This window comes from Symphodus melops (genome assembly GCF_947650265.1).
Source record: "Symphodus melops genome assembly, chromosome: 13".
Taxonomy (NCBI): domain Eukaryota; kingdom Metazoa; phylum Chordata; class Actinopteri; order Labriformes; family Labridae; genus Symphodus; species Symphodus melops.
The window spans coordinates 13,886,216-13,913,761 of NC_136703.1; the positions used below are offsets into that span (position 1 = coordinate 13,886,216).

Here is a 27,546-nt window from a genome sequence, read left to right on the forward strand (position 1 = left end):
TCACACTGCAGAAAGAAAAACTTGTATGAGGTTAAACAATCCACATATCTCTGTGATACCGTAGCTCTGAGATGCAAAACAAAGTCAGCGTAAAATTATTGTTCTTTCTACCACAGATGATCTTGGCATGAAACTCTCCTCACTCATTTTTTTTTTTTATGGTGGTTTCTCCAACATGTTTTTTTTTGCCGCAGGCCCAACTTTATTTTAACCATATTGAAATCACAACCTGTAATTAAAAGCACTGCTGTCTTTTTTTATTATTATTTCTGCTAAAATGATTGTAGAGGGACTGTTAGCGAAGAACTTCTTACAAATGAAGTGGAAATTAATAATGAAATTATGCCAGATCATTAATCAGGAAACATGTTCCCCTAGTGGCCACTTAACATGTCTCATGATGACTGCCCATACAAAGGTGATGGAGGTCAGCACATCTTCTTTAGGTTGATTGATTTTTAACTGAATGGACATAATCGCACAATTTTATCATCTCTTACTTCTTACTTCTCACGACTTGCTTCCTCTGATCTCTTACCTGTTCTGTATTACCATCTGTCTTCTTCCCAGTGATCTTCACCCAGCTGGACTCCCCTCCTCTCCTACACCCCCCCTTTCCGCTCTGTTCTTAACTTTGGATGATACAGGATCTCCACACTCCGATTTCACCCTCTCATCATGACATCCATTAATGTGGCGCAGGGCCCTGGGCCCCTGTTGGCCCGACAGCACATTAGTACTCGGCCCATTGAACACCAACAAGGACTGGCTCTGAATTATTAATACCAACACAACTAATGAGGAAACCCTATCTCAGCTCTTTTTTGCTGACACACAAACACACACAGATGCTTAAGGAAGGACTTGCAGGCTGAAAAGTATTGATGATAACTATTGTTCCAGCTGCTAGTGTCCCTTTCTCAAAAACTAATATTCTTAGAGCTTGGTCAATTTCCTCCAGACAAAATTGTTGTTTGTTTTATCCAAGGTCCCACAAACTACAATTCCTTTTTGATCTGTCTGCTTCTCTAACTTTTTGTCGCTCTTTATTTTATTGCTGTTGCAGATGTTGAATCTTGGCTGCCAAAGTGGGATTCTTGTGCACCTTTGCTTTCAGTTAGTACATGCTGTATTTCATAGCACTCACAGCTTTAAACCGGGGGATTTCACCTTACAACGTGTTTGTGGCACTTCATTCTGCCAGTGTTTACATACAAACAGCTTAAATGTATGCAGTGGAGCTTCTGTGTAGAGGAGAGGTATCGGAGGTGTCAGCCACCCTCTTTAGTATTCACTCCAACACCCTGTGACTCACAGCCTCAGCCTGAGAGCATGAGAAGGGTGGCTGCAGCGGTGGGGTGGGGGCGGTGGTGGGGAAGAGAGATAGACGAGAAAAAAGATACAGAAGGAGAGAGGAGGACAAGATGAGGCACTATGAACATCAGGCAGCGTTTTCTGTAGCCTCAGGCTCACGTGTTTGTATCTGTGTTTGCAAGCATGCCCGCCCAAAGGGATTAATTTTTTGACAGCTTTGTTAAGCCGTTTCTTAGGCATTGAGTGTCTCAATAACACTGTGGCTGTGTAATTTTCAAAAAAGTCACTATCCTGGAAGAAAGAGAGAAAGAAGGAGTCTTGCTCTGACGTGACACTAGACATTTGTTTGAGTGGCTTCTTGGTTTAAAAGTAGTGGACCGTAAGAAGCGGGCTGTGAAGCTTCCCTTTAATTAGTGACTTAGCATTGCTATGGTCCACAGCTTTAAATCTATGCAACCCCTCTCCTGTGTCTGGCCGTCTCTGTCTCTGTATTCCATCCTCCTGGTCGTCTCTTCTTGTCACTCCACATCTCTTCATCGCTCTGTCAGTTTGTATTTAGTTTAATCTCTGCCCCTCCTTCTTCTGCTTCCTCCGCTCTGTCGCTTTCCATTTCATCTCTCCCCTCTTGCTTGCCAACCCTACGCCCCCAAACTCCCAGTCTAAAATTCCAAACACAGAACTGATAAAATGCGTAACCTTGCCAGGATAGGTGAAGAGAGAGAAGGGGTTACAAAGAAAAACAGAGCCAAACAGATAAAAGGTTAATCCTTTAACAAGTTCACATCCACATGGAGCCAAAGGACAGAGAGAAAGAAGACAGGGTTGAGGGTGGAGGGGATATTAAACAGATCTGACAATCAAGGCTTCCCTTAGGGTGGAGACGGGTGAGAATAATAAGGAAAATGAAAGGAAGAAACAGTCTTTTTTGGGGGGGAAGACACAATTTTCAGTCAAGCTCTGTCTCTCCTTTATGACTTCCACTCTGCATGATGACAGGCGTGTGCCGCCGTTTCCATTGGCTGAGGCTTCCACCAATCAGAGCAGAGGCATGTAGGTGCCTTTAGGTTACACACAGCCCCAAAAAAACAAGAAACAGAGAGAGGGAGAAAGAGAACCAGGGAAAGAAAGAAAGAGAGGGAGTGTGTGTTCTACAGCAGGTACAGTCTTTGCACTGAAGACCTCTGAAGCTGCCTTTGATTTTACACTGTTTGAAGAGATTTGCTTGTCAGCTGTTTGTTGGAGACCTCTGCAATTCCTCCTGGCTTCTGTGGAGAAGAAGATCTTGCTTCTGTAGCCTGCCCTTGTGATTGGCTGTCACACTTTAGGCTCCCCCTCCTCTTTCTGTCTCTCTCTCTGTCTCTCTCTCTCTCTCTCTCTCTCTGACTCCCCTTTTCTCTCTCTCCTCTGTGGTACAAACCCCCCTCCATACTGTCCTCAGGCTTACCTGAGCCACAACTGCAGAGACACTGGACCTCCCTCCTCCTCCTTCTCCACACACCGCAACACGCTGTCTCTCTCTCTCTCTCTCACACACACACACACTCTGCTTTCTACCTGGAGAGTGCAGGCGCAAGAGACGGCATGTGCAGCAGCAGCAGCAGCAACAGCAGCAGCAGCAGCAGTGTGTCCTCACATCCAGCGCTGCCTCTCTGAGTTGCCTCTTTCTTTAGAGAGAGGAGGAACTCTGAAAGACATTTTGGAGCCATTGTCCCTTTGGCAAAACAAAGAGAGACAGGGGCAGCAACACAGGGACACCAAAGGCAATTCTCAGCATGATTTTGGGTGAGTATTTTTTAATTATGTGTTGAATTTTAGAGAGGTCAGGCATGTTGCAGGAGTAATCATGTTAACCACCAGCAGCTCGTTATTAACAGTCTGATCTGATTGGTGTCCACTCCACACGGACAAACATCTGCCCAAGCTAAATGATGGCATGGACCTTTAATTCATGGTTAGTGCTTGTAATTACGTTAATTGTGTGTCATTAATATGGCAGGTGTGAGTGATGACAAGGAAGGTCATGGTGTTTAGAGTCGGGCTGTATCATTATGGGTTGTTTGGTCACATGACCAGGCTTCCACCACTGTCATGTCCTGCAGGAAATAGTAACAGTGGTGATTTCTGATAAGTAATGCAGAGACTTAGAATGAGTGTGACTTAAAGTTATGTTTTATTATTATTTACGGGATTGGATTATCTACCACCTCCTTTCTATAAAACCTGTCCCTCCAGCATTTTAAACCCTTCGTGTGCCAATCTGTCATCACAAATAGAGTTTTCTTCAAGAAAACACCAAATACTTAAGTCTGACTTTGCAGCAGTGCAGCTTTAAATTGTTGTTATACAGGCTTTCTCTGCTCTGAGTCAGCCAGTGTTTTCTTCTTTAGTATTCTGCTCTCATAGCTGCCATGTCTGAGAGAGGGGATTCTGTGTGGTCTCTGTGCTCTTCATACAGAGGATGGGGGCTTTCTACTGTAAGTCCTGTAATATGACAGATCTTTGATGTGTTCATGTGTGGATATAGGAAGAACTTGTGCGTACGTGTTTGCATGTCAGTTTGTGAAAGTCTACTAATTTGTGTATAGCTGTGAGGTCATTTGTGTGCCGATTTGTTTTAGGTTTGTGTAAAAATGTGTGTGTGTGTTGCTATGTTCCCTGCTGGAGAGGCCACTTTGTTTTAACGCATGCCTGGGCTGATTCAGGCGCAGCTCTGCTCCTCTACTCTCCCGGCAGGCATGTTTTTCAGGCAGACATCTCTAATGATTATAGGGAGTCATGTAGTCTGAGGTGTGCAGGGTTTTGAAGTGTGCACATGGAAGAGTGTGCATTCCCATGAGCTTCAGGCTCTGAGCAAGTTGGTGAAGTTCATGTCTCTGAGAATAAATCTAATAAGAGCAATTCTTGCACAAACTCATGTTTCTTTTGTTTGTATTCCATGGGGGTATTTCTTTCTTTTTTTATGCCTTTTTTGCACATGCTATATTTCCAGTTTCTTTCACTGGACATCAGGGGAACACTTACCTGACTTCAGCATCATTTAACAGTTAGACAAGCACAGTCTTGATCGGGGTGCAGTTAGCAGCAGCTCCCTCTTGTAAATGATATTTGGCCATGACGTGTTAGCAGCAGCTTTAACCCCCAACAGCTGTCTGCAGCAAAAAAAAAACAGAAGTAAGACTTGTTCATCAGAGCAATGGTTTTAGAGTAGGGTAGTTATTATTGTGTGTGTATTTTAAGTGTTGGCACTATACTTAGGGTTAGAGCAATAAAACATGGAATGCAACTTGCTGTATATGAACTTGCTTTTGCATACACTGAATGCTGTCAATTTCAGTGAATGGAAAGCCAATCTTTTTTTTCAGCATAATTAACTGTATTTAGTTAAGATAATGCACTTTGACTCAGATCAAAGCTGCGTTAACATCCCATCTTATCACTCAGATAGGTATCTTTCATGATTTCTGAGATTTCCCAGAGCGTAACATTCTCCTCCATTTGCATGATGATGTAGCTGCTTGGCGATTTGGCATTTCTTGCGTTCCTCGTCCGAAAAGGGCAATGTCATTGTAATGACCTTTACAATCCTGATGCGCGCTGATCTGAACCTCCAATCCGGAAAACTCCTGATTCAGATACAAATCTGCAAGGATGAGAAAACACCTTTGACAAATTGAGATGTAAATGTTTTTGTTTTAAAATTTATGTTTAAAACTGTATGTGTCTGATGTCTTTAAGGCATGAGTGTCTTTGAAAATGACTCACACAATCAAGTGTGTCTACATAGCTTCCGTATTCGTCAATTTTTCTTTCTTATCCTTGGTATGACCTTGAGAAAATGACCTTCCCCTGTTATGCTGTCCCTGAAGCTGTGTTCACAAGTCCATGATAAGTATCATAGGCAGTCCACGGCCTTGGCAGAGGTCTTTGGCCGCTGTGATAGCGATGATAGTCTTTATACTGATAATGGCAATGGACGTGTGGTTGAATTGTATACAAAGCTGCAGGCAGCCAGCTTAGCTCCCTGCCTGTCATAGGCTTTGCACCAAGTTATGGGTATTGGGCTGCTGCTGTGTGTGTGTGTGTTTTAAAAAGCATTTGTGTATTATCTTGGCGAACAACAGAGTGAGGCAGCTGGAGAACAATGGCAAACAGAGAACATGATCATTTGGTTTCTGTTGATGTAAAGCATCTCGATTGGCAGTGGCATCATTGCTGTCAGCCGCCATGTTGTCGAAAAAGCCTTCTACGCGTTAAGCACACTAATACCTGAAAGGAATCTCTTGCTATTAAATCTGCTTTTACAGGATGGAAGTCTTTTGAGTCTTCTCAATCACAAAAAGGGTACAAAAAAAGTTGATATGACGGGACTTCTTTGTCATTTCTCTTGTTAACTTCATCCTACAGTTTGTGCGGTCTCAGTCATGATCATTTCCTGTTGAGGTGTTGTCCTTGTCTGTGTAAGTCAAAGCTGACCTCCTGCGCTCAGGGCCACACAGTCTATTTCTCTCTTTGTCTTTGTGTTTGCTTGTCCCCATCAGCCTCATCTGTCTTCATAATGTCTGTTTCTCTGTTGACTTGTCTGCATAGCTATTGATCATTCCATTCACCCAGATATCCCTCCCCCATTTTTTCCTACACACACTCACCTGGTGCTCGAGGTCAACTCAAAGACACACACCGGACACTGTGTCTTTGAGCTGATCAGCAGTTTTTTTCTTCCCATTTTCTCCATGACTGCTTTGCTCTCTTTGTTTATGTCAAAGTGACACAGTAATTATATTGTCTTAATGAGCCAGATATTTGGTATGCATAGCACAGCATTTCCCTTTAGGCTTCTTTGCATACCCAAGATATGACTAGGAACGCTTTGGTGCGGCTACATTCTGCAGTGTAACATGCTGGATAAACTTGGCATGAATACTTCTTTATGCTTTGGCAAAAGTGAGATAAAAACTTTTTTACAAGTGAAACTAAATCTCACAAATTAATTATCGGCTAATTTGGCTTTTTTTGGTGTTTTAATTAAACAGCAAAAAAAGAAGTTTGAAAGAAAGTTGGCTACCAGCTTTAAACCCCACAGGGTGATATGCAGAATATACACTTTTCTTTCAGTGGGAATATGCTTTCTTGTAGCTGTGAACAAATACTTTATGATGACATTGTCTTCTTTGCAGTAACTGCTGTATCTGTCAGGCCACTATTAAGATGACTTTTTTACCCAATGTTTACTGCCATGTCCTATTAATAAAATAACAAGGAATCACAAAATAACAATCAGGTGAAGACTTTTGCCCAAGCTTCTATGATCTTCCCGCATGTTTCCCTAAACAGGACAAAGTGTTTTCGCTTGCCTGTAACAGTGTTTCCAGGCCGTTACAGTTTAAAAGCTTCTTTATCAACATTTTCAATGACAGCGTTTTCCTCTTCCAACATAGCCTAAAAGCTATCCTGGCTCGAAGAAGTCCAAAGTCCAACACTTTAGTGTGTTTGATCTCCAAAGGTTCCTGGTGTTAAAAACCTGATACAAACATAAAGTAACTCGAACCTCACTTCAACAAATCTATAGTTTAGATGTCTGGAATATTAGCACACAAGTGATGACGTTTGACACAAGTTATGTACTGTAAGCCAACATTCTCATCAACCATTTTTATAGAAGGGATTTTCATACTGTATATATCGTCTGCTTTTGCTTTTTCAAATGAACCTCAATTCATCTGCCTCATTGATATGTTGTTGTTTGTTAGTTTTCCAAGTATGAAAACTATCTAGTGTAGATGCTTAAGTGCTGTATATGCCACCTTATTGAGAAGACGTATTCCCAATAATCCTAATTAGAATCAGCAGCATATCGAAGGTGTGAAAAGGATGAAGGATTTATTTGATTCTCGTCTGAAGTGAGGTCTTATTGTGATTTGGCTTTTAGGGGATGGGAAGAAGAGGGAGTGCACCACTCTTTCTTTCCTCTCTTCTTCCTCTTAGTCTGACTCTCTTCTTGTTTCTAGCGAGATACTCCTCAGTCAAGAAGCCACTATAACAGGTCTCTTTCCTTTTTCCTCTTCCCTCCCTTCCTCTTCTCTATAGCTCCATTTGTTTATGCTGGAGTGACTGTGTGTCAGCAGGTTGTCAATACTGTCTGTAAGAGGCTATAATGAATAGGCCTGTTATTGGACTGGTTGGAAGGCAACCCATTGTGTCTGTGAGTGCATCTGTGTGTGTGCGTGAGGCCTACAAAAGTATGTAGCACTGCAGAGGGAGCAGAAGGAGGTGGAGGTGTCACCGCTTCATTGGCCTCACTGCAGTGCCCTCTGTCAAAGAGCAGTCACTAAGAGAAAAAGGCCAGCATGGAACAAGCACATGCATGATTTCATTTCCTGAATTACGATGATGAGGCCTTTCTTTACAAAACAGTATACTTGTAGACATGATTAAGATTTCCACATGGATTAAAAGTATTGTTTAAAGCGACACACACCAGTGAGGGCACCTGCCATCACCCACAGCTATCTACTGTTACTCTGTGAAGCACAAAAATGCACCTGTGCGTGATTATGGTGTCACATTAGTGCATTCACCAAGGCAGCCCGGCTGACTACTTACTGGGAATCCTGGGGCTATAAGACACCTGGGAGTTGAAGCCTGGAAAATGTTCTGTATGCTTCAATAGTCACTCTGATCATAAAGTGGAAAGAGGGAACAGATGATTCTTCACACTGTAGCTCTATAGTGCTAGCAGAGGAAATGTTGGCTTTATTATATCTGGATTTTTTCTTTTCCGTTGTCTTTGAAATACTTGAAAGTATTAAGTTAGAGCACAAAAAACACACAAGTAACTTCTATCAATCCTCTATTGCTTGGTTTCGTAATACATAGTTTTGAGCCACACAGTCATCGAGAAGTAAAATATAACAGTTTGATAGTTGGTTGGGATGCATAATAATATGAACTCCAGATAGAATTTATAATATCTGCTGAGTTGAGCACACATTTTAATATCAATATTTGACACTGATAGAACAATTCTGGCTCATTCATTGTGAAATAATATTCTTTAAGATATTCTTTGTTTCCGCTCTTGGGAACTTCAGATGAATTCTTCCAACACACCAGGTGCACTGTCTTGCTCACAGGTATTGGATTACCTCGTTTGAAAAATTTGCCTGCAGAAGTTCCAAAGTCTGATTTTAAAAGTTTGGCTTGCATTGCTGCACAACCACTGTGAATGTTTACTTCATGTTGAATTTAGGACCTTTTTTTTTCTGACCAGCCACGCTCATCAAATGCAAAAACTGTTTTATTGATCGGCCAATGGGAAAACTCAGTCGCAGCGTTGGAAGGTGCATGAATAATTATTTCCCAAAAAGCAGCCAAGTATAAAAAGGTTGAGCAAAGCTAACGTTTGGCGGCGATGGATGTTGCATTAATCATGTCTGCTCTATTTCTGTGTGCTCACAAGAGAAGAGGTGGTGGGGGTGGGGGGGGTGGAAAGTGTCCTCATGAAAGAGAATTAGCTTCACGCAGCTCCTGGGGAGGGAAAGAAGAAATTCCTCTGAGTGCTATTGAGATAGGGTTTCACACAAAGACCAAAAGAGAAATCAATTCTCCTTGAGATGCAGCAAGGTCATTTCAGAGGGGTATGGCTGGATGGCTGGAGAAGAGGAAGCAAAAATGGGAGGAGGAAGCTGATGAGGAAACCAAAGAATGGGGTAACAAGATTGAGTGAATAGTGTAGGAGGAGAGAGACTTCAGGGAGCAGTGAATGGATAAAGGCAGAGCGGAAATGAGCAAACAAAGAGATGAGACAAACACTACATCTGGGTTAGGGTGATGATGTTTTAGTTAAAACTTGCCTTTAGGGGGAAATAGATGGTTCCTTGGAACCGGAAGCATTGAGAGGCAGTCTCTCTGAATCATCTGAGTCATGCAGGGAAGAAACATTAAGCAGTGTATCAATAAATCTGCATAAACTTTATTTATTTCCACAAGGACATTTCCTCTCTCTGTGACCCCATCCATCTGAACAGCTCACTCTTTACAACTACAGGGTTAGCCAGGGACGCAGACTGAATGAATAGTACTAGCGTTGGCTTCCAAGAAGCCCTGAGCTAGCTTTTAATCCTTAATGTTACATGAACGGCTCAAAATAGCCTAAATCTCCACCCCTTCTGCCTTTCCCCTGCCAACGAAATCTGCTCCAATGTGTTTTAATGGTGTGTATAAATGCTGATTGAATGCAGAAAGGCTGGGTGATAAAAAAAGGTGACGGTAGGTTGAGTCCAGACCTGCCTTTTAAGGAGTCTTGCCCAATACAGAAACTTTAGCCACACTTAGCTGAAGTGTTCTTTGGTGAATGTTTTAGTGCGATGTTGGATGGGAGCTGGGGAAGCCTCTGTAGCAGGTAGTTAAAGGACCCGTGTGGTGCAGGGCTTAGTGCAAGTGTCTGGTATGCACACCTGTCTCCACACAAGTTCTTCCCTGAACAAGCAGTCCTGCCTCTCAAAGAGAAAGAGAGAGGAGGGGTGGGCCCTGTCAGGACCTGCAACACTGCTCCCTGCCCCTGCCTGAGGGAAGGAGGGGGCAGGAGGAGGAAAAGGGAAGATAAGGAGGGTGAGGTGCCAGAGGTGTGGATTAGAAGGCTGTAAGGGACACACAGGTGGTGTGGTATCTGAGGTCATCCATTTACCGTGTGTTACTGTGTTTATCACAGGCTGTGTTTAAGGCTCTTGGTTTTATTAAATTAATTATGTGGAAAGATGTTTGAGCTTGTGGTTAGAAAAAAATCAATGTGCAGATTGTAGCCCTCAGTGTATCATACACTCAGTTTTTGTTGTTGTTGTAATTTAACTTTAATCAGATTTAAAAAAAAGCTTCTAAGACTATTAATATAATCCTGTATACAGGAACACTTGACATACATTCTATTTTATCATGTAGGTAACAACACATAGATCAAGTGACCATCAACTCATAAATACTAAAACAAACAGCCAGGGCAGAAAATGCAGGAAATCATATCACAGCTCTTATGGTCATATTTCAGAGTCCCTTAATCTATTAATTGAATAATTAATTTTTGACTTTGTCACTTTAATGTAATCCAAGAATTGGTCCCAGACAGACAGCAATTTATCTTATATGTCACTCATTTATAGCATATGTTTCAAGATGATGTTTTTACCAACCCATTATTTTACTTCTCGAGCATTCTGTCTTTTTATCTTAATGTGCCTTAAATTAATTGGACAGGCTATTATTTTACCTGCAATAATATCATAAAATGCACATGTAAATATTTTTTAAGACCTATTTAATTTTATTGACTGAAACAGACAAACTTCTTAACATTTCTTGTGCCTGAATCCTGAGAAGTGACCATACCTATTTACACCGAAAAAAAAAAACAGTTTATTGAACAATTTAACTCTGCTTGGAGGAATTCATAAAACATGTCTCTGTGCTTCTACCTTCTTCTTTACTGGTTTAATGAGTTTGGACACAATTTAAGGCCATTTGGAAGGAAATCCTTACACAGAAAGGTTCTCTTTCGTCTGAAGACTAGCACTCCACCCTGATACATTATATGTCTATATGTTCCCTTGCTCGTCAAAGTCTGTGGATATTTCCTTCAGACACACCAGTTTACCTGGTCACGCCCCACAGCTCATGATCTCCACTTGAGTGTTTTCACGACTTTTTGAGTTTGTGTCCTGCCTTTTGGCATATCTCTGGCTCCCTGCACATCCACCAGGTACATTGATGCAGTACTTGCCCTCATGAGGCAGCAAGGGCTCAGGGTCCTGAATTTTCTGGACGACTGGCTTGTGTTCGTCCTCGGAGGGACAATGCCACCTCCATTGGCTCTTCTCCCGAACCACTTTCAGGGTTTTGGTCTCTAAATAACTCACAAGAAGACCACACTCCAGACTTCCCTGGTCGCTACATGTCTGGGCATGGTTCTGGACTCCAGGAGGGCGGCCATATCGCTAACACCAGAGAGATTGCAGTACTTCTGATGTTGTCTTGGTCACTTGCGGCTGCAATCCCAGATCAGAACCAGGGCGTTCTGCCTTTGCCTAAGGGGTCCCATGACTGCTATGGTGCAGGTGGTTCCTCTTGCCCTCTTAGACAGTACATGCTGTGCAAAGGTGTCTTTTAGGTGCAGGACTTGCACCCTCAGAGATCCCACCAGACAAGGGTGGTTGTCTCTCTGAGGCTGCACAGCGCAGCATTCTTAAGGCAGCTATCTGCCAGCCATAACTTCTGCCAGAAGAATATGTGAGCTCCACGCACTGTGTCTGTTCATGCAGACTGCTGCAGATTCTCTCCGGGTGGGTCTGGCTTAGTCCTCCGACCCAACCCAGAATTCCTGTCTGAGTTCCATGTCTCCCAATTGGTTGAGTTGCGGTCCCTCTCTTCTTGCAAAAGATGGTCTGGTGGGGTGCAGAACCAGTCTGTCTTGTGTCCGGTCAGGGCCCTGGCACAGTACCTCCAACGGGCACAGTCTTTCAGGAAGTCTGACCAGCTCTTTATTCACTTAATTCTGGACATTTGGGTGGGCCCTTTTCAAGATCTGGGCTTTCTCACTGGGTTATGGAAACTATCTAGCATGAATATGCCCTCCCAACTGTGCCTGCTTCATCAGGGATTCGGGCACCTTGTTACATTAGGCAGCTAAACCATAGGTACTTTTCCTAGCAAGGTTAAATCACTATCTTTAATCTCTACTAGTATAGATTCTTGCGATGCAGTGGAGTTCTCTTTCATGGAATAAATGCATGGGGGAACGCCTGCTTTCAGCAAAGACTGAAACTCAAACTGGTTGTTGTTGTGTTTCAGGAGAGCAGTGACTAAAAGTATCAAATGGAAGGACAGAGAGGAAAGCTGGAAACGAGCATTTCCATAAAAATTAGAATATGTCAGGGTATACCAGTATAAACAAAACTTCAGCTTGCATTCTTCACATCTGAATTATGTGGGTTAATGTTGAGGCTTGTAATGGTATAGCTTATTAATTTAACATCAGGGTTGACAGCATGTCTGTGCATAGCACATATACATTTTATAAGCAGCGTCTGTGCTTGTGACGGCTCAAGGAAATGTAAGAGATTATATTTACTGTAGCACCATGGATGGTTTTGTCTCTGCCGAGGACCAATAATCACCAGCCAGCCAGTACCACAAATCTTCATTAGAGGATTAGCCGGTAGGGAGACAGCTTGTGTTCTTTTGCTTTTATTGTTGACGTCCAGTGTTTCCAGCCTGCGGTTTGTCCTGTCTTGTCATCTTTGCTTTAACTTGTGAACATGGCTGCAGCTCACACGTTTAATTTTCTTTTCTAATTTTTTTTTTTATTGGCCTCCCTCTTTACCCCCCTCGTCCCGTCTCTTTCTAACAGTTTTCTCCCACATACGCTAAAACCCTTATGTATGTAACACTCACATGTCCTGTCAGTTCATCCCCTTGAGGTGCATCAGCTGCCCACTGGGCACCCATACCCAAGACAGAACAAATTAAGGTCACTCTAGGGAGAGCCTAGCCAGCAAAGGACAGCACGTTCTGCCAACTGTGTTTGTGTTTGTGTGTATGTGCATGCGTGGACTTTTCTTTTGTCTCCTCCGACCTCTAAAAGGTGGCACAACTCCAGAGAGAGACACTTTCTAATAGCTCATGTCCCACTCAAAGGAAAACTGACCCTCATTGCAGCAGTTTTGCAGGATAAAAGGTGCCATCCTGTCCCTTTGAATTCAGACTAGAAAACAGGGTGATGAAGGCTCTCTTGAAGGCTCTTTGATATCACCTTATGAAGACTACCAGATTCGATTCCCTCTGTTGCCTGCTGGGAGTTCTGTGACTCATTTGTGGCTGTTGTTGGCCCATCAATGTTGTTCTGACACATGAGGGTTCCTTTTAACACGCTTTCGTGGTTTACATCAGCCACAGACAAAAGGTGTAAAAGGCTAGATAGACAAACATATTTTAAATAATTGAATTCTATGACCTTTACTATACACCTATCTGTACTGTTCAAGTCCTGTCACTGTGCCTCATTCAACATTTAGCTTGTGATTAATGGTAGCAATGTGATAACACTCCGGTCTCTACGTGGTCCAAAAGTTCCAAAAAGGCTTGTCTCTGCCAGTCGGGGCCTCAGACCTCCCCCTCAAGGGCAATATCGTATTCTGCCTGACTGTGTGCCTGTGTAATCCATCGCTGCAGGGAGGGTGACCTTCACAGCAGGCAGCCTCACAGCCGGCTGCGGCACGGGCACTAAGGGAAGAGGACAGGCTGGGTAAAAAAGTGTGCTGGGGGCAGGACATAGAGGATCTTTGATAATTAGCCTTTCATATTACAATCTCTATGATCTGTATGTGTATGTGATCTGTATTTATCATTTCTCTGATGTTGCAATGATGCATATTGAAGTGATTTTTTTTCAAGAAAAAGAGGAATGTTTTAAATCCAAAAAGTAAAGCAAAATCATCTTGCCTCCATTCAGACTGTAGAAAATTCCTTTTTTTATGTTTTTTTTTTTTTTTTTATTGGAGCGAGCAAGCATTTCTTGTATACTTTTTCCTCCAAAACTCCTCTATTTCTAATCATTTGAGCCCAATTTGAGCCATAATTCCTAATGGGGTATATCTCAATCTTAACCTTGTCCTGACCAACCTCATCCTAAAGCAGCTTCCTGTAGCCTATTCTCAGTGTTGAAGACATTTCCTTTATCGTGTAACATCTGCTGAGCATCCAGTGCTCCCTGCTGTCTGAGTAAAGGTGAAGCCAGAGCGAGAAAAAACATTATTGACAGTCATGTGAGGAGATGACGCAGCCAAATAAGTCCCTGCTCATGAATGATGCATGTCTCTATTGGCTCTGATGGAGAAAGCAAGCAAAGCTGGATGACAGCTGGGGTGCTGTGTGTGCATGGTGCAGAACAAGGTGAGACTCTTTGTAGTACAGCCCCCACTCTTTCTCCCTCACTCCTTCTTTTTCTCTATTCCATTGCTCATAAACACTCACACAATCAGGAGTTCTCAGTGGAGCTGTTACTCTCTTCAAGTCTCCCCTGAGCCTGCAAAGCCAAACAGTGACCTTAGAAAATGCTCTTCTCATCTGATGCAGTCTCTCCCTCTACATCTCCTCCACTCTGTCTGCCACCCTTTGGACTCCCTCTCTCCTTCCCCTGCTCTCTTTCAGCTTCTCCCTCTCTCGCTAAGCTCCTCTATTTTCGTCTGAAACAATCACTGTATTTTCCGACTCACTGCCCTGCGCTGCCGCAGTCTGAGTCTCTGATAGCAGGACAGAGAGAGGAGAGAGAGAGAGATGGAAGTCCAAGGTGGTGGGCGTGGGATTCAGAAACAGGGAAGGCTACATAATGGTTTGTTGTCGTCGTCACTGTAGCGTCACATCTGTGTGTCCTCTTAGCAGCAGTGGAGCAGAAGGTAGCATAACAGCACAGTCTGCATTGCCTATGGCTTTCTACCACAGAGTACAGTGCCATATAGCATGCAGAGTGAACATGTGCATCATTTTCATCATGTGGACATCATTTAAGTTACAGTATTGTCAGAATGCCCTTGTGCATTTGACTGTCCATGCCAGCATATTCAAAGTAAAACAAGAATATAGCCAAATATTTTTATTTTATCCATTAGCAAATATTGAACCCTGTCTATTAAGTTGTGGTTGCATTTGCTAGACTTTCCCAACCTGTGGGATCGATCCCGGGGTCGCATCAAATTCAAATGGGGTTGCCTGAAATTTGTATTTACTGTTCAATTAAAACAAAAATGAAAATATATTGAACACATGCTACTGTCAGCTACGGCCAATGCCAACAGAAGAAACTTGTAGTCTTTATCTGTCTGTCATCCATAGTGCAGCACTGTCCTCCCAGCCTTTTCCTCCTCTGTCTACAATAATATACGAAAAGGTTAAATGTGCTACTTGCAACACAGTATAATAACTATTACATGATTGAAAACAAATTATTTTTGCGACAAGGAGTTTGTGTTTTTGATGTCTGTGGTTGCCAGAGTTTTGTGAAGTCAAAGTGATGTCAGCATTTTTCAGGCTTTAGTACAGCATCAGGCCAAATGAGCTGCTATAGGGCTCAACTTTAGCTACTGTTAACAATCGCTAGCTCAGTCCTGGCTAACTCTACATCTTTTGTAGAAACATCCCCTTGCCTTAGCTGTCTTGTTGTCTTGTTGTTTTTTGCTGTCTTATTTGATATCGTCCTCAGTGGGGAACTTAAATCATTGTTGAAAACAAGGTCGTCAACTGTCTCACTCTGGTGGAGTTAAATGCTTTCCCATTTGATACAGCAAACTCAGATGGTATGAAACTACTATTGCTCAATATAGGAATTAAATTGGACATTACATTGTACATTGTATGCTAAAATACCAGTACTTTAGTGTAACACAAAAGGGAAATGTCTTATGAATAATAATAATTTAAAAAAAAAAAAGCAAATTCACAAGTCCTCTTTGTGGGTTTGGCCCCAAGCATCTGTACATACTGGTAAAACTGCCTATAAACAAAATTGAAGAGTTATATAGTTGATATACTGATGATATTTTAGCATAGTCAACATTTCCCCCCAAAAATTCAAATAAAAACAATCACATGCTTGTTTCTTGTAGCTGTTTGTACTGTTACAAATACTAACCACTCCACCATCTGATCCTTAATGGCCTTTCTTTGGACACATTTACAAACATGTATACACACATTTTCATATGTCAGCACTAGCCTCAGGGGCGGCATCAATATTCAGTGAATGTGAAACTTCGATGCCTCAGGGACAGACGAGAGAGGGTACTGTACTGGGAGGATAATAGCCAGTGATAAACTACCTCTTGAGATGCAGTTACATTGATTTGGACAGAGTGTTTTTGTAAAGAAAGGTAACAGTGATAGGTCTTAACACTTAAGCAGTAGACCCAGTGAACATATAACATAAAACATTTAGCATTTCAACATTGTTGAGGAAATGCATCAAGGCTCAGACTATTAGCATGTGGCTCATGCAGTCGGTCAGTTTTTCTAAAGCTGTCGAGCCCTGCATCACTCAAACAAACACATCAATCTCACTAACAGTGTGTATCAACATTTGCCATAATTACCATGCTAATCCAAGAGCAACACACAGGAGACCACACAACTCTGGTGTTTTTTGCACCACCATATCACTTTTTTTATACATATAACCTGCTATTGTTAATATGATGTGTTTTTACAATCAACTCAGTGTAAATGGGGGCTGAAATTCCTGTTATATTTGTTTTTACATCTACAGTACATGCACAAGCACACATTCAAACAATAAAGCTGTGCAGTTATTATTCAAGCACCACTTCATAGCACATCAGCGATAATGTCATGCAAATGTGTTGTGCTGGAGATTTCATGGTGTCTTAGTGGAACACTGGGTGCCTGCAGGGTAAATAGAGGACTATAGCATGTGTACACTTCAATGGGTACATGAATGTGTTAGATTGTAAACCATAAGTAAAAAATGTAAGGCTCTGATAAATGCAGATATAAATGTGAGGAAAGATCAGACGTAAGGTGCAAAGGAGAGGGCTCCCCATAGATGTTGGCATGAAATCAATGGGCTTCAATTCAGCCCATTCTTCAAATAATGCACTGCTAACTAGAAAACACAACTGATAAGACTACAGTACATTTCATTATGAAAGAATGGACTTTGTGTGGTTTTTGTGCAGTTTTTGTCACAGAACGTGTGTGGACGAAACTTTTAAGAAGAGAACTCCAAAATAAATATCTCTAGATATCTGCAACAATGCAGCTGATTCTATCACAGCTGTTTGTGTCTACATAAACGCTGTTCCAATTTAAATTCAAATTCATAAAATTTTATTTGTCACCGGGGGGCAATTCAGAGATTTATCTGACTCCCAGATAAATCTCTGACAGCAGCCTGCAGCTGATGAATTAAGCTGCTTTGTGTGACAGTAAGACTTGATAGCATTAACCTTGGTCATTAATAATACCATTAGTAAATCTATTAAATCGTTTTGAGACAGACTTTTGACATAATGTGCTTTGTGCAGTGTGACGTGTAATTCCCACTGACCTCAGAAGTTCTGTCCTGTAGACTGCTTAACAAGACTTTGGATAAATCCTGGTAAGTTTTCCAAAATGAAACCAACTTCATCTAGCATATCGACATTTCAAGCAGCTTTGATCAAGAACTCACTTCAGCAATGGTGTGAAATAACGTTAGAAGTATTTCTGAGTGCTTTGACATTTTTCATTATCACCTGATCTCTTGTAGTCTGAAATGTGCTGATGCTGCACATCCCAGTTTCACACATACACAAGCTCACCATGGTACCATTGGACTGTCCTCTGGTATTAATACATAAAGCTGACGATGCTGTAGCACTGCATGCATGTCACACTGTCACAGCAAAGCAAGCAAAGGATAAAAAGCGAGAGAGAGAGAGAGAGAGAGAGAGGGAGGGGGAGGGGGGCTAATTTTGGATGCACAGCCTGTAGAGTTAGGATAACCATCTTTTCTGCAGCTCTTCTCCACCACGCTGTTTGTTCAATTACCATTTACTGCAGGGAGGGAGAGGGAAAAGGGGAGAGGGAGTGTAGGGAATCAGAGGATGAGAAGAACAAGGGCAATGGAGGGAAAGGAGGGGGCTCTCAGTGATGCAGGGGATGAGGAAGTAGAAGCGAAAGACTTTCCGAGAGGAGAATGAAATTCAGAGAGGAGGAAGGGGACGAGCACAAACACTCTTCGCAAAGCAAAAGGGAGAGAGCAGAGGACACAGGGTGAGATGTGGTGCAGAGCTGACAAGCAGAACAAACACACACTGTCACATAAAGGTGTCAGGTACAGTGTCATGTCCCAGCAGAACATGACAAACTCTGCTCAGAAATTTTAACAGTTCACACAACGTAGCCTCGTGCTTGGGCAGTAAACATAAAACTGATGCAATATAATTTTTTTTGTAAAACAATCTGGTACATGAAGGGTTTCTGTCATGAACTCTTTTTGTTCTGATAAGTGTCTTCCGCTGCGAGTGTAGCTTTAAAAAAAATAATTTTTCCCAGCAGCTCCCTGCATGAAGTCCCAATACCAAATTGAGATATGCAGAAATATAGCTCCAGCATATTCTCATATCTTCATCTCTTTCCCTCCTCTACCCCTTTTCTAAATCCTAATCCCTCCCTGTCTTTCCACAATTCCCCCTTCTCTACAGTCTCTCTCTCTCTCTCTCTCTCTCTCTCTCTCTCTCTCTCTCTCTCTCTCTCTCTCTCTCTCTCTCTCTCTCTCTCTCTCTCTCTCTCTGCATCTGGCTCTGGCTCTGGCTCCACTATAGCGAGCAATTACAGAGATGATATCCACTGTCAGTCAGCAGCTCACAGATGAAGTCGGACCTCTTTAACATGCTAATGGAACGCCAGATTCAATCAGGCCTTTGTATGGCAGAGGGGAGGGCAGTGCTGCTCATTAAAAAATAAATCATAATAACAATGAAGGCTGAACTGCAGAGGCATGCAGCGCCTAAGCCACAGCGATGAATTCGCTCTTTATCCATGTTAAAAACACTTCTAAACTGTGGACCTGCTCTTCTACCCAGCTGTCCTTTGCACGCCCATCTTTGGATTTGCGCCAGTGATGTGGAGGCTTGAAGGTGATGCGGGATAGGAGTATGGAAGGAGGTGGAGAAGGGTCTGGTGTGTGAGGGTGCAGACTCCCTGAATCATCTGACAAACAAAAAAAGAGACAGTCAAGTCAGCACACTGTCCTGTCTGCCTCTCAATCTTTGCCCCTCTGTTCTCTCCACCCAAAAACACCCCTGCCCACACACGGACACAGTCATGGGACTCTCTCTCTCTTGTGCTCACTCTCTCGCTCTCTGTCTCTCTCACGCACATACACACACAAACGCTAACGTTATGCTACAAGCTAAATACACCGTGATCAGTTGATTTTGACGTCACGACCGTTATGCTTTAACAATCTAATCAGCGGTTTTGACAAACTAGAGAAATTGTAGCTTAATAAATTATTTTTTAACCTAATATTTGCAAGAGCACTGAAAAACACGACTAGAGACTGTAAGGCATGATAACGTTTAATCTCCCCGACAACCACTGTAGTCTCATTTAGCCACTTGTTAGCAACCGCTGTTTTAAGTTTGCGTAAAAACTTTTAAATTCAGTAGTGGAGATTTTAGGTAACGTAGTTTACCTCGTCTAACAAAACAGCAACATCTCTTAAGCGTGTCTTAACTACAGACCTTATTTAGGCATCTAACCACAAACCCATTCATAATCCCCTTTGACTTTTAGAGTTTAGAACCCATGCTAAAATGCTAACTCACTTCCGGGTTTTACTCATTTCTGTGCCAGTACACTTTTGCACATTATCAAATGTTCCTGATACAGTCACTTAGGTTGTCATTGATGAAAGACATCTTCAACCAAAGTATTCTTAAATGTGAAATGTGAAAAAGTTAAGTTTTATACTTCTCTTCAGAAGTGTTTGTCATTACAGTGTTCAACCTCTGATGTAACTCAGCTGCTGTCACATTAAACAAGCATATTGCATCATATTCAGGGTCTGATATCCTCATTAGGCTCATTACTATGCTACTGTGGATAGCTTTTCAAAAGTCTGGCACTCCTTTCATCCATGCTATACACTTTGTTTAAGATCTCTCCAAGGGGGTTGGATTCATAGATGCTCACTTCCTATATTTTATTCATCATGCATCAACACTGGAGAATTAAAGTTTGTGTGAGTAAGCAGGTGCAGGTTTATGTCCATGTGTCTACAGACCAGTAATTTATTATAGCCAAGATCAACCACAGCTCAATGAATAATGCATCACCTGCTATTAGGGAATTATGCTGAATGTGCCTCAGCTGAACCTGAATGTGTGGGTGGTGGTATGAAAAAGCGCAAACGCTTGCGCTCAACTTAACTTCTGCCGATGAGACAAGAGGAAAGCATTGCTTTCTGCTTTGACAAATTATCTCAGCTCGGCCTCAAGGAGGTTTCCCTGCAGGGGTTTCACTAAAGTCTCAGTTACAGTATGTTGGAGCCCCGCATTTCAAATTTCAGATGTTTTCCTGACCTTGCTTGCATGCACAACCCTTTACAGTTGCGGTGCAATTCCTTACATGGCCTGATTTAAGCAAAAATGTCATTTGTAGTCACACCAATGACAAGTGACATTACAGATGAGACACCCAGCACTTGAAGAGATTGTGCCGTGGTTGGATTGCCCAGGGTTGAACAGAGAGTGTCATGTTAGAGGACATGCTTGTTTGTTGGCTGTTCCATATTCATGGTCAATACACTCCAGGGCTGAAATGAAAGAGGTGTCCGTCAACCCCATAAAGTCTCCTTTCCCCCACTCTATTAGACTGATAGCATAGTGCCCTCTACCCTCCTTGGGGAGTTGAAGTCAGTGAAAAGGACTCCCAACGATGGTGAGAGGTAAATCATGTCGGGGTTTTTTTTTTTTTTTAAATCATCACACCTCCTTTCAGATACCCATCATGCATCCTTCTTTTCTCCTCCCTGAGAGCTGGGGGTCTAATCTCAGAGAGAATCTGCTGCCTTTGTGTCTGTCCTCCAAAGTGTATTTGGGTTGATCCACCTGTTTGTGACTGTGTGATTGAATTCCATACCTGAGGGCACAGGTTTCTGGGAGGTGCATGGGAATAAAGTTGCTGCCTATTGTTCCACCTGGGTGTGTGACCATGCCTTGTACAAGAAGGGGAGGAGATGGGGGAGACACATAAGGATTTGGGTGGGGGGTTGGGTGACAGGGAGGAAAGAAGAAGTTGGAGTTTAACAGGCTACAGGGAGGAAAACAGCAGACAACAGAGGGTAGGTGGAAAGAGGAGGGGGAGGAAGAGCAGGTATACATGTTGTGGTGAGCTGCCTCCTCCGAATACGAAAGTCACCTTGTCCTTTTTCTATCTCCTTTTTTTTCTTGACTTCTCTCTCAGTCCCTTTATCCCTCTGTTCCCAGAGCAGCGTATTGATACACAGGCAGCATTTCTCCTCCCCTTTCTACCAGTGCCATAAGTCTAATCTCCCTCTGCAGCACTGGATCACTGTCTTTCAACAGACACAACAAAGAAATGCTCTGGTTCCTCATCCACAGGATTCCAACAGTCCATCCATCAATGCCTCAGACATCGCCTACAGCCAGCCACATTCAGACACATCTCCAATGGACATCTCTGTGATCATCTTACACACCTGACTGGCCCTTGGCCAAGGGAGGAGCATTCATTACAAAAGAGAAACACATAAAAAGATAGAAACCTGAGAAAGAAAGAGTGCATAGAGTAGAGAACATGGAGGGGAGGAGCATGGCTGCATCTTTTTGTGCTGTAGCTAGATGACACAGTTGGAAAGTGTATTCTCTATTAAGTCTGGTGGTTGAAAATAGTTGCTATACGTTATTGAGGAAGGCAGTGTAGACCACTACACATCTTTTCAAACACCACTTTTATTTACCCCTTGATCCTTGGGTTGTCTTAAATGTGAAAATATTCTTACACTCCAAGAAATACTCAATTGATATCCATTAGACCAAAAATCTCCTCTCATGAAACGCTTTGCTTTTTATGTTTTGCTTGTATTGTTCACTCACATTTAGCAGTAACAATGTATTTCAACCATCGACTGTATATGCCACCGATGTCCCATGGTAAAGCAGAAATAATGCAACAACAGGCACTTTGGTGTGCTGTTAGTGTCATTTGAAACAATTTGCCTCAGTTTTGACTTACCATCTCTTCTGCTGACCAAAACACTAATATAATTTAGCAGAACAGGCTATTTTGTTGGTTTGAAGTATACATCCAACACTCACACTTATAAACCGCATTTGAAGGAGAGGCGTGGGGGGAAGCCGTTTGTCAAGGACCCTTGACAAACGGCAGCATTTTGCACTTCCTCATTGGCTTCATTTTAAGATGGATTAATGTTGGGTCGTTGTAGATAATATGACAAGAGTAAGATCTTTTATCTGCTCTTTTGGTGTCTTGAGATAACATTTGTTATTAATTGGTACTATTCTGTACAAATAGCTATTGATTGATTGATTGATTGATTGATTGTTTGATTGATTGATTGATTGCTTTTTTAAGATTGCCACTTGCCTCCTTTGATCTGCTAAACTAGCTCATATGGCACTGCAGGAGCTGGATTAGTAATCAGCTGATGATCACGGCACTGTATCCCTTTTTATTAGTCAAATATCTAATGAAAACTAAGGTTCTCAGAAAAGTCCAAAATTGAGTCAAAATTATTTGAGCTGTTTGTTTTATATGCTATCTGTGAAACACAGCACACACACAAAAAAAACATAGCTGGAGTCAATTTTTAATTTGTTTTGATATTTGAATGAAACAATGTCATAAAATGTCATCTACATATTATACATTTAACATGCAGTCGTTCTTTCGGACTTTGCAGCAGCAAATATTTTGGCTGCACTTTTGGTAGGCTATCATGTTGTCCATCTTTTTATACAGTCTGATTTCAACTACAAAAAATAAATTACAGCAAAATGTTCTGTAGTCTCCCAAAAACCACAATGGAATTCACATTTGTTTCACTTTCTTATAGGCTTTAGACAGGTTTTTGAAAGTTAAGAAGGTTTGTGGGTTCATCGACAGTTGAAAGAGTTGAAAACAGTGAATGATTTTAAACCAGTGCAACGACAACCACACAGGGGTGTGTTGGTGTGTATTTGTGTGTTTGTTTTGTGTATCTGTGTGAAGACTGTTGCGGTGATGTATTCCTTGTCTCCACAGTCGCACTACACTGCCCTGTTCTCTATGTGTTCCCATCATCACTGGCTGTCCCCTCCCATTAGCCCTGTCAGCTATTTGTCTGTCATTACTGACCTCAAAACAGCACTAACACTCTCAGTCACCACACACACATACACAAGCTGCAAACTTAGCTTGGCACTGCAAAATCATTTTGTGCTGTGTTTCAAACTTAATTGCATGGTATGCTTTTATCAGGCGTGGTGCTGTAGAGATAAAATCACATTGGAATGTAATGAGGCTGAGGGCAATTCAGGCATATTTTCATTAAGTCTATTATATGTGGGAGCCCTGAATGGGTTGCGCAGGTTACAACATGCAGGCCAGCATACGGCTACTCTCCGAAAGAATCATTATCAGTCTTATCATTGATTTAAGGTGGAACTACTGACACACAGGATATCAATTATATGGGGAACGAATAGAAATGTATTATTTTACCAGCCCACCTTTACTGCCTTTGGATAAACAGATAATACAGCTTCAGTGTAAAAAGACGGGGAAAATTACTGAGTGAAAGGATTTGGCTTTGCAAAGCTGATCACAGCGCTGCAACATATCTACAGTACAAATCGGGAAGGTCACAACCTACTCTGGAGAGAACAGATCAGCCCACTATCCGCATGCATGTGTGTGCATGCTGGTGTCTCTTTTTGGTCTGTGTGTTGCACTAGGCACACAATCCCTCACCCAGCAAGTAATAAAAGCTAACAAGCTCCAAAAGTTCAGTTGCTGCTAGACGAGGAGCCAGCAATAGGTTTATCTTAGGGATTAAAAGGAAGGGGGTGTGCATCTGCTTCTGTGGCTCGAGCACGTGCTCTGGCCCTGGTATTTATTTGATCTCAGTATAATGTGGATTTGAGGGTCAACAGGCAGTGTCGGCAGGGGAATCAGAGGTTGACTGTCTATTCTGAGTCATTCAGTCTATAACTTTTCAACGTAAACCTTCTGCCTTGTTAGCTCCTACCTTTCTCTGCTATCTTTCTCTCTTGGAATCCCCAGTGAGCTCCTCTGTGTCTACCAAAGAGACAGACTGGCAATTAAATCCTGTCTGCCTTGATTCGGCTACTTAGGAGAGATCAAGGTTTCTGGGGGGCTTTTTGGGGCCTGCCACTGTCATATTATCTCACTAGGGTGTCATTACCAGCCCATCCACTCTGTCATTATGCACAATACTCCCACTTGGCAGAGACTGAAGGTTTATCCTGCCTTATCTGTGTAGAGTGTTCATGTTTATTTTGAATTCTGGTATGTCTAAATATCTAATAATAATAATATCTCTCATAATAACATAAAAATATGTTGGAGGATAAACTGCTATTAATTTAAATAATATAAAAAAATTACCGCAAATTGAGTTTGTGGTTTTTGTGTGTGTTGTATTACACACACAATGATGTGGCACGATGATCATGAATGTGCACTTTTTACTTTCACCTAAAAATGTCAACTATGCGCCTGAAACTTTGATCACTTATTGGAAGCAGAATTAACTTTGTTTGACCCTCATGATGTTGCTGTACAGACATTTTTTTCCCTGTTTCAACCACATAGCATAACACCACACACATATGCTTTGGTCTGTACTTTTCTACTAGCTTACAGTACAATGAAATTAGCAAAATTGCTGTTCTCCAAATTGGTAGGTTGGCTCAAATATAAAAGACCTACAATTAGAGGGGAAAGTTTAACACTCTCCTCTTGATGCAGAAAAATGTGCACAGAGACAAACATGTTGCCTATGCAGTTAAGCTCCACAGATGCTAAAAAAAATAATAACCAGAGACAAAGCCAGTATTCATTTTCAAGCCATATTTCTCTTCTGGCACTGCTGTGATGGAGCTGTTAGCAGTTTTGTGAGTGTGTGTCTGTGTGCGTTGTCATGACTCTTGCTGCAGTGCTTATATTCGGATTATGGACTGAGACAAGTCCTGACTGATACTGCGCACTGTGCTGAAGTCTTGGATCATTACACTTCAACCTAAGCCTTACCTTTCTACATTTCCTGGCACACAAGAACACACATAAGAACGACCGACACATTTAACTTGCATGCAAAATAAGCCAACTTGTATTTGATGCAATGAAACAAGCCTTCCCCCGCATAATCTTCCCATTAAAGCATAGCATAGCACAGGCAGTCCAGGCAGCAAATCAAACAGATCTTTATCTGCATCCTCCTACCTTTCATGCATGTATTAACCTTAATAGGAAGCTAAAAAATTAGCATACTGCTATTAGAGATAGGAAAGATACAGTTTGATACAGTTTTTATACTTTATAATCATTTTTGGCACTAAAATTCTAACTTTTGTTGTTCTTTGAACATAAAAGACGGGCTCAGGAGCACACTCTTGTGGTCACTTTTAGTCACACCTTCTGAGGTTTTTAGGGGTATTATGTGAGCCTTGTTGCACTCCTTTCTTTGGGGATGCATATATATGTTTGAGTCCATATACTACCTGAACATAAGTAATGAGTCAGGGTGAATAACCTTCACTGTGTTCATCTTTAATGATATTGAGGGGACAGGAGACATCAGACTAAATGAACGTGAGAAAGTGTCAACTGAGGGCAAATTGAGTACAGTCATCTGCTTTTTATGAAAACAGAAATAAAGATGGAGGGACGTGTTAGACACAGGAATGTTTCCTTTCATTATCCTGGTTGGATTTGCTTCTCACTGTTGAAAACTGGGCTCATTGACACAGGAAAAGTGAATTAATCTTGCAGAGCTCCATGCTTATGTTCACATATCTGCGTGTCTGATGTCTGTGTTCAAGTACATGTGTGAGTATCTGCCAACATCGGTGCATCTGAATAGAGCTTTTGGCCAGGCGTGTGATCCTGTTGATTGCGCTCAGGGCCATGGTAAAAGGGAGGCATACTGTCCTGCTGGGTCGGAGACAGAAAAGGAATACTGAGCAGGGACCACGGCCACATTTTGATTCTCTTTCGCCCTCATGTCCCAGACTCCATCAGGCTGCCTCAACTGCTGAAATGAATTGGCTATTCCAGTAGGCCCAAGCACAGCTGTGTTCTGAGCAGAATTCAAACTGAGAAGATCATGAGGGAGAAAAGGGGCAAATGAGAGTGACATTGTATGCGAGATGGAGAAAGACAGACAGACATACAGATGGCCAGCAGTTTGTTACACTTTACAACCATATGAAGCAGGAACATAACACAACAACTTTCCTTTACCACAAACAGTGTAAACACAACTAGACAGTCATTTTAGGTCATGAGAATCCTCCTGGTTATGAAAGAGTCTGGAAACCCTGTTTTTTATCTCTGCCTTGAATTAGTCAACGTGAAAACAGACAGCATCCTCTGAACTGAGTCTCAAGCTCTGCTAATGACGTTTCTACAGTGCACGAGAAAGAGAGAGGACGAGAAAAAATACGTTTGATGAGGGAAACTATGTTGGAGGTTATGTTGAGGGAGCTCCCGGTGAAGCCCCGGTCTCTTTAAATCATCGCACTGACTCAGAGTTCTCTCAATAATGCATACATAAGCCGAGGGCAGGTTTTCTCAAGATTTAGAGCCAGCAGTTAGTCTGAAATCTCAAAGCACCGCACACACCAGCTCGATAAAGTAAATTACAGACGCTGCACAGATAATCGCTAAAGCTGCTGCGTGGCACAAAACTTTGAGATGCCAAAAAAATATTTCCCTCTTATCATTTCAATAATTAATCTGAGTCATGGCTTGTGTAATTCGATATGTTTTATTTTGAGTGTTTCTATTGGTAATACTCTATCTTTAAATGTATCTATGGCTTTGATTTTAAGAGGATGTAGTCTTGTTTTGTCTCTCCTTTCTGGGCCATGAGGAGGACAGGTGCCTGTTTCACAACCAGGCAGAAAGGCAAGCTGGCAGCCAGACTGTTACCTCCTCCTTCTGCCGGCCTCTGCTGCCAACCACCTTGGCACATCTGTGTCTGTCCAGAATGCCCTGTGCCAACTTCCCTACACCCATTGTTCTCTTCTGAATGCACCCACTGCCCAAGGGAAAGGAGGCTGAAAACAGTGTGGCACAACCTACACAGCCTGTTAGATAATCTGAAGACATGAAAAGATTCTGCTAGCCTGGAAACGGCTTTTTTTCCTCACAGTAAAGATGAGGGAAACACTTGCTGATCATTATTTCGATGTTCACACTAGGCCTTTACCTCTAAACATTGTAACGTCACTTGATACACTGATTGATCCTCGTTGATTGATCTCTTAATTCAGGAATGTTTTGGAGCTTTTGATACACAGTATATAAAACAAAAGATTAAAAAAAACACACAGACATATATATATATATATATATATATATATATATACAGAGAGAGAGAGAGAGAGAGAGAGATTTATCAGTGCCTTGCAGGCTAGCAAA

At 42.0% G+C, this 27,546-nt stretch overlaps 1 protein-coding gene across 3 annotated transcripts in view; it reads left to right on the forward strand.

The window, feature by feature from the left end:
* Nucleotides 1-27,546, forward strand: part of znf385a (zinc finger protein 385A) — a 62,155-nt gene that overhangs the window by 4,017 nt on the left and 30,592 nt on the right. Inside the window, exon 1 of one of the 3 annotated variants that reach the window (XM_079358792.1) lies at nt 1,742-3,096. The exons of 1 other annotated variant lie outside the window; for it this stretch is intronic. In XM_079358792.1, the coding sequence (XP_079214918.1) occupies nt 3,087-3,096 (10 nt within the window). In that variant the 5' untranslated portion in view covers nt 1,742-3,086. Of the gene's footprint in view, nt 1-1,741; nt 3,097-3,399; nt 3,789-27,546 lie in introns of those variants that run through there. One more of the 3 variants, XM_079358795.1, reaches the window with a different exon arrangement.